Source organism: Tamandua tetradactyla, chromosome 16 (genome assembly GCF_023851605.1).
Source record: "Tamandua tetradactyla isolate mTamTet1 chromosome 16, mTamTet1.pri, whole genome shotgun sequence".
Classification (NCBI taxonomy): domain Eukaryota; kingdom Metazoa; phylum Chordata; class Mammalia; order Pilosa; family Myrmecophagidae; genus Tamandua; species Tamandua tetradactyla.
Window position 1 is genome coordinate 10,162,933 of NC_135342.1, and position 7,829 is coordinate 10,170,761.

General features: G+C 52.4%; 1 protein-coding gene across 1 annotated transcript; it reads right to left on the reverse strand.

Moving 5' to 3' along the window:
- Positions 1-399: 399 nt before the first annotated feature.
- LOC143658735 (sialic acid-binding Ig-like lectin 13) lies at positions 400-7,459 on the reverse strand. The gene is made up of 9 exons (XM_077130957.1): positions 7,381-7,459; positions 6,935-7,312; positions 6,543-6,821; positions 6,278-6,325; positions 3,859-4,116; positions 3,490-3,774; positions 3,153-3,249; positions 2,723-2,813; positions 400-995 (listed from the first exon to the last, which is right to left on the reverse strand). The coding sequence occupies exons 1-9, from the start codon at positions 7,412-7,414 to the stop codon at positions 813-815; spliced, it is 1,653 nt and encodes a 550-aa protein (XP_076987072.1). The 5' UTR covers positions 7,415-7,459; the 3' UTR covers positions 400-812.
- Positions 7,460-7,829: the final 370 nt, after the last annotated feature.

Sequence of the window (7,829 nt, forward strand, 5' to 3'; positions counted from 1 at the left end):
ATGCGCTTCTCTTGGGTGAACACTGAAGAGTGGAAGTGCTGGCTCATATGTTCATCCTTAGTAGAGCGCAAAACATTTTTCCAAGCAGTCATACCAACTTCCACTCCTACCAGCAGCATGTGAGAATTCCAGTTGCTCCAAATCCTTTACGTTTCTCGATATTATTTTTATTATATTGGCCAGTCTGGTGGTTGTGTAGTGGTACAACAGTGCGATTTAAAATTTTTGTTTCCTTGACAGCTACCAAAATTGAGCACATTTCCATAGGTTTATTGGCCTTTTGAATATCTGTTTTTCCATTGAGCTGTCTTACCTTTCTCTTATTGATCTGTAGAAGATGTTTATCTATTCTTTAAATACTCAGGAAATGAGTCCTTTTGTGAGATATATGTTCTGCAGATATATTCTCCCACCAGAAAGTTAAATTTTCAAATAAATTTACTTTTAAAAGAATAATACCGGTTCTCAAAAACAGTCAAGCAGGATAAAAGGACGTAGTAAAGAACTGGGTCCCCCTCTCCACCTCCATTCTGTACTTAATGCTGTATTTAATGCAATTCGTGCATTTCCCCCACCTAATAGCGTTCTTAATGAACACCATTTAATCCTCATTTTACAGAGGAGGCACAGAGCGGTCAAGTGGCTCAGCGGACGCAACACGCTTAGCAAGCAAGTAGCTGAGCCTGGATTCGAATTCAGGCTCTCCGGTGTGAACTTCAAACCGCTTCAAGGAAGTTCTGTTTGCCATTTCCAGCCCCGGGCGCCCTTCCGGACCCCGCCCCCAGGCGCAGGTCCGGGGGCTCCGCCGGTTCTCACTGGCGGACCTTGACCTCCGAGTACTCGGTGCTGCTGCCCGCCTGCTGGTCCGTGAAGTCCCGGGGCCTCAGGCCGTGGAAACTGAGGGTGGCGTAGTGGAGCTCCGGGTCCTCGCTGGAGGCCGACGCGCAGGGCAGAGTGTCGGAGGAGTCCTCTGCACAGGATTCGTTCAGATGACCCTGGGAGGGACGAGAGGAAGGGTCAGACTAAAGCAAAAAATGTTTATTTGGTACAAAATTTATATTTTGGCTAGTGCAGTTTCTAATATAACTTATGCGGACAGCTTAATTGAACACCATAGTACTTGGAACCTTGCATAGGGCATGGGATTTTGTAGGTTTGTCCAGAGTGATGCCCAGATAAGTCACAGAGTGATTTGAACAGTGAATAAAAAGTGTTTGCAAAGTTCCTTTGGGGGAATGGTGAGAATGGAGGAAAATTCACCTTCCCCAAGTGGAGAATTCCTGATATTCTCACAAGCAGTGGGGATAATCAAAGCAATAGGCTGAACCCCAATGGGGTTTGCTCATATGAAACTTAACCCCACAAAAGATAGGCTAAGCCTACTTAAAATTAGGCCTAAGAGTCACCCCCAGAGAACCTCTCTTGTTGCTCAGATGTGGCCTCTCTCTCTCAGCCAACAAGGCAAGCAAACTCACTGCCCTCCCCCTGTCTACGTGGGACATGACTCCCAGGGGTGTGGACCTTCCTGGCAACGTGGGACAGAAATCCTAGAATAAGCTGGGACTCAGCACCAAGGGATTGAGAAAACCTTCTCGACCAAAAGGGGGAAGAGCAAAATAAGACAAAATAAAGCGTCAATGGCTGAGAGATTCCAAACAGAGTCGAGAAGTTATCCTGGAGGTTCTTCTTACACATTAAATAGATATCACCTTGTTAGGCAAGATGTAATGGAGAGGCTGGAGGGAACTGCCTGAAAATGTGGAGCTGTGTTCCCGTAGCCATGTTTCTTGAAGATGATTGTATAATGATATAGCTTTCACAACGTGACTGTGTGATTGTGAAAACCTTGCGTTTGATGCTCCTTTTATCTACCTTATCGACAGACGAGTAAAACACATGGATTAAAAGTAAATAAATAATAGGGGGAACAAATGTTAAAATGAATTTAGTAGATTGAAAAACTAGTGGTTAATGAGAGGGAGAAGTAAGGGGTGTGGTGTGCATGAATTTTTTTCTTTTTTCTTTTTATTTCTTTTTCTGAATTGATGCAAATGTAAGAAATGATCATGATGATGAATATACAACTAGGAGATGATATTGTGAGTTATTGATTATATAACAAGAATGGAATGATCATATGGGAAGAATGTGTTTGTATGTGGTTATGTTTCATGAATAAATTAATTAATTAATTTTAAAAAAGAGAGAGAAGGGGTCAGAGAAGCAGGGGTCTGGAGGAGGCAGCAAAGACTGTCCTTCAGGTGACCTGGGGCCCGAGCTCTTGCTCCTCTGACCATGTCTATGGCACAAGCTGCTTAGATGTCGGGGAGCAAGCAGAGGCTCTCAGCACCAGGTGCCACCAGACGGCCACTGTTTGGGAAATTTCCTTCTGAAAGCTCGTGGGAGAGGAGGAGAGAGGGAGTCCTGGGGCCAAGGCCAGTGTGGAGAGAAGCCAGGCTCAGCAGGAAGGGGGACAGACGGAGAAAATACCTTTGCAAGAAGGAAAAATGGAAGGGACTTGGAAAAGTCTTGGCTCTGGGACAGGAACGGGAGGAGGGCAGAGAGGGGAGCTCCCGGGTGTGACACCCGCGTGGCTGCTGTGGGAAAGGCCACTGGAGGAACAAACTCGGGGAGAAAACCAGGTGCTCAAGGCCTGGCGCGCCAAGTGCAGCGCGGTGGGGGGTCCTGGACCAGCTGGGACACTGGACGGAAAGCTGCTTACGTGTCCCTTCTGGAAGGCGGGACCCAGCACAGGGTGGACGTCATCCTTGCTCGCCGCTGCCTCCGCGGATTGCTTCCTGTGTCTCTTCACTCTGCGGAAAGAGACCAGGTCTTTTCATCCCACGCGTGGGGACAAGCCAAAGAGGGGTGACCGAGGCAGGGCTTGAGGGCCTGCTGCCAGCATGAGAGACCACCACGAGGGCAGGCATGCCCCTCCTGCACAGTGGGCACCAGGGGGTGGGAACAGACGCCCCCGCACCTGGCCAGGACGGCAGGGGGCGAAATTCTTGGACCCAGCTTCAGCTACCTTCCCCGTCCCAGGCGCCACTGCCTTTCCATGTCCCTTCAGTTCTGGGCTTGGGGTGTTGGCGCATCTTTGAGTTCCCACCACCCCCACCCCGAGCCGTCCCCCAAACGCGGCCCCAAGTCACATGAAGAAGATGAGGCAGACGCAGAGAACGAGGAGGAGCATGCCGCCAGCACCCACGCCGGCCCCCTGGAGCGCACAGGCCCCAGCAGCTGGTTTCCCTGCGGACCGTGAAAACTGGGGTGAGCCCTGATCAAATCCGCAGGCACCCGAGCGCCCAGCCATCTCGGATCCACAGCCCACACGCGCGCGGTCCCCTCCGGACTCCATCCTTTGCCCCCGGCCCCCCAGGCCCCGCCCCAACCAAAGGACCGAGGACCTTGAACTCGCCCCCTCCTGCTCAGACCCACTTCTTCCACTCCCCAGTGTCTTCCCAGCCATTGCCTTTCGTACCCCCTGACCTGGCAGCAGGAAGACAGCGACCCTCCGGTCCCCGAGGGCATTCCGGGCCTCGCAGCTGAGGGTGAGGCCGGAGCCGGGCCCCACGCGGAGGCTGAGGTTGCTGTGAGCCCAGGGTCCAGCCGAGCTGGAGGTGGTTGTGGCGGGGGCGCGGCTGCCGTTAGTCTCCACCAGCCCCGCCCCGAGCCGCCAGCGCAGGGAGGGGGCCGGCTGTGCCCGGGCGGAGCAGCTGCACAGCAGACCCTCGGCCTCCCAGGAGCAGGAGGAGGTCAGCAGCTCGGGGGGATCTGTTGGGGGGGTAGCGAAATGGTCAGGAGGTGCTCCCCTCCCCAGGACCCAGGTCTCCTCCCCCCGAGGGTCCCCACACTCACAGAGCACAGAGAGGCGCAGGGAGACGTGTGCAGAGCCCAGCGCGTTCTCGGCTCGGCAGGTGTATTTTCCTTCATCCGCCAACTCCACCCGAGACAGCCTCAGGAACCCCGGGTCCGAGGGCTGCGAGGGGCTCAGGGTCTGACTCCCGCGCACCCAGCTCAGCCTGGCCGAGGGGTTGCTGTCGGCAACACAGAGGAGACGCAGGTGTTCCCCTGCCAGGACTGGGAGAGCTGAGTCATTCCCCCCGTATTTCAGTTCTGGAGAGAGAAAGAGGGAGCTGTGGGGGGCGCTGCTGAGCCCAGACCTGATTCTTCACTTCATTGCCTGAGGGTCTGGTACAACCAAGGCTTGGCCCCAAGGGGACAGAACTGAGAACAGATACCACGGTTTTCCAAGAGGCTCATACGTGCTCGTCCAACCTGGCCCTGGTCTCATGCCTCCTGTCTCAGCCATCTGTACCAACTCAGGTCCCAAATTTGCCGTCTTGCCATTTAGTCTCTCAGCAGCAGTTCTCAAAGACCTGCATAATTTAGCTCTGAGGAGCTCAGTCTCAAAGAGAAGATGAAGGCAGGTATTCGCAAGGCAGCATGACACCTTTTGTGATGGGGGCAGCCCAGGCGGAGGGAGTCCTGATGGACAGGTCAATGAGACTGTCAGGACCCGAGGACTTCCTGGAGGAGGGAAGGCTTATGTAAACTGTGAAGAACATGTAGGAACTGGCTAGAGAATAAGACCGGTGTGGAAAAACTTTCGGAGGGAAGGTACAGGAGGTACAGCCACAGCTGATCTCTGAACCTACCTTGCAAGCTCACGTAAAAATAGATAGTCCTGTGAATGGGAATGTTTGGAGATGAGGCTACTGGGAGAAAAAGAAGGTGATTTTAAAGCTAATATTAGATGAGGGGGAAAGTAGAGGCATAGAAGGAAAGGTTGGTAAATGCAGCTGGTGGCTACGGTAAATGTTTAACAACAGCTTTCTGTTGTTAAACAGCAAAAACCCTGAATTGTAGCACTTGCCAGTTTCTGTGGTGTAAATATTCTCATCGTGGGAGCCAATTTGAAATCACTGAACCCAGAGTTGGAAAAAGTTACAGGTAACTGGCTCTTGCCAATAGGAAAGAACCAACTCCAGCACATTTCTGAATGCAACTAAGTAAAATAATACACTTGGTTTTTCTCAGCAAAATCAGCCTAGGCTGAGTCAAAAGGCCATCAACATCCTGGAAATCGACATTTTCAATGAACCAATCATGGACTCTCCTAATCTGAAAAAAGTTTCCACAGATTACTAAGAAAAAGTCCTCAGAAGAAGAATTGTTCTTCAACACAACGGAAGACCCTTGACGTATTCACAAAATGGTAATGCCAAATAAAATAACAACGAATTCATGTATGATGTCAGCAAGGATGAAAATCATTAGCTGGGAAATAGGCATATTCTGGTGGGAATGTAAATAGAGTGGAGGCCAATTTGGCAAAGGTCTGTAGAAGTTACAAATATATTCTTTGGTCCAGGACTTCCTTCTCTAGAAAATTATCCACATGTGAACATGGGAGAACTGTGCACACGAGCTGTTCATTCAGGTTTGTATGACCAAACGATTGGAAACAACACAGTTTTCCTTCAATGAGGGGCCAGTTAAGAATGCTATACTATGATATATTTATACTCGGAAAGCCAAAGCGTCCTTAATAAGAGTCAAGATTTCCTATGCTCAACCCGAAAGATCTGCAAAATATATATGTTTAAGAAAAAAGTAAGTTCAGTTAATAGCAAACTACAATGCCAGCTTCTTGGTTATGACAAATGTACCACAGGGATGGCAGATTCTGACAAAGGGGGAAACTGGTGAGGGGTTTATGGAAACTCTCTGTATTATCTGTGCAACTTTTCTGTAAATCTAAAATGATTCACATAGGAAGAGTTTGTTTTTTAAAAAAATAAAGCTGCTGAGCAGTCTGGAGTTTGCTGCTGTGCGTGGATGTGTGTTCGGAGGCACATGCCTGGGCTGTCTTTGCAAGATAACTCAGAGAGGAGGAGCACAGCATGCTGGGTCCTGTTTTATTCTCATTAAATATTCTCCCTGCTATTTAAAAAAAAAATAAAATCAAAATGGTCAAAGGAAACTAGAGGGGAACGAGGGAGGTTTGGGCTTTGGGGACAGCCCTGGCACCGGTGACAGCGCAGCCATTGGATTTGGCAAGGAGGAGTCACATGCAACCTTGGTGAGAGTAGGGTCCGGAGTTGGGGGGATGCCAGTTTGTAGGCTGACCGATGAGTGGGGGCACTTCCCACCTCTGCTGTGCCCTCACCTGGCCTGAGCCTTCCTCCCAGCTGAGCTCTGAGACCCCAGATCTGCTCTGAGGGGCAGACACCCCCCTTCCACCACATCCCCAGAGAGCAGAGGTGGCTCTTACTTGTGCCGTTTTCTCGGAACACACTGATGGTTAGGTTCCATGGAGCATCTGGACAGACAGATAGAATTGTTCCCTTTTCAGCAGTGGAAAGGTGGGCATTGACCCTTCTCCTCAAGAAAATTTAGAAACAGGAAAGGGGCGGAGTCTGGTGTTTCTCTTCCCTTCCTCCAGCCCCCAGCTTCCGGGACCACCGCCCCGTGTCCGAGGCCCTGGCCCTCTGTCCCCCCTGCCCGCAGGGCCCTGGGCATCCCGGCCCAGCACTCACAGGACACGTTGAGCTGGACAGTCGTCTCCACGGTCACCCCCGCTCCCGGGAAGGTCACCTGGCAGGTGAGGCTGGCGCCATGGTCACGTGGCCCCGGGGTGAAGGTGAGCACCGGGGATTGGGGTGCCCCAGAACCCAGCAGAGTGGGGCTGATCCCAGTCCAGGAGAAGGTGGGAGGCGTCCCCCGCCTGCAGGCCCACGGCACTGCACAGGTTATGTTCCTGGGGTGGCCAGATAGTAGGGGCCCCTGGAAGTCGATGGTAGGCTTCTTTCTCAAGGCTGGGGAGGAGAGGGAGAGAGATCTGAGTATCCCGTCCCCCTGGGTCTCTCCTGGGACAAGAAGCAGGGGTCCCAGGATCCCCCCATGTCCTCTCCCTGATCCTGTTCCCTACCCGTCACGTGCACAGTGAGCTGGTTTTCTTTGTAATTGTATTTCACGGAATTTCCTCTCTGCACCCTGAAGAAGTACGCTCCTGTGTCCCCGCTCTGGGCATCTCTGATGTCCAGGGAGCAGTTGTATGTCCCGGGGTCCCCGAGCAGGTGGAATCGGCCCTGGGTCTCCTCCCGTACTTCTCGGTTTAGGTTGTTTGTGGCCACCGGAGCATCCTGGAAGGGATCGTCCTCTTCCCGGAACCAGTAGCCGAGAGCCGGGTCAGAGTCGATCCAGCCTTTCTGGGGGTAGGAGACTTGGCAAGGCACGAGCTTGCACAAGCCCTCCTGCACCTTCACTGGCCCCGGCACTTGCAGCCAGTAGACCTGAGCCCGGGACCCTGTAAGGAACCAAGGTCAGCACGACTCCAGCCCAGCCACCACCTGCCCCATCCCCGAGGGCACCCACCTGCCCACATCAGAGGCAGCAGCAGTGGCAGCATCTTTGGGGGAAGAGGCTGGAGATCTTGGTATCTTGAGACTGAGAGGAAGCCCCAACAGGAAGCTGTGGGAGGCCCTAAAAGAGGCTGACCATGGAAGCGGAACTTCACACACACTCACGTGAAAGCTGGCTCGGCCCTCAGAGAACAGCCACTTCCTAGTTCCAGTTGGGGTCCTAACGGAGGGCTCCCAGCTCCTGTCTGTCTCCATCACCCACATCTGCCTGCGGCTGACTACATAGGTCCTACCTGGCCAGGCGTTGTGGTTCCAGCTTCTAGAGGCTTGCAAGATCCGGTCCTACCAGGTGTGCACTCAGGTGGGGCCTGAGGGACGACGAAGCATAAAAGACGGGGAGGGCCCCCCGGTGAGGGAGGTGCTGCTTAATTAATCAACTAATTAACAAATTAACCTAGCAAT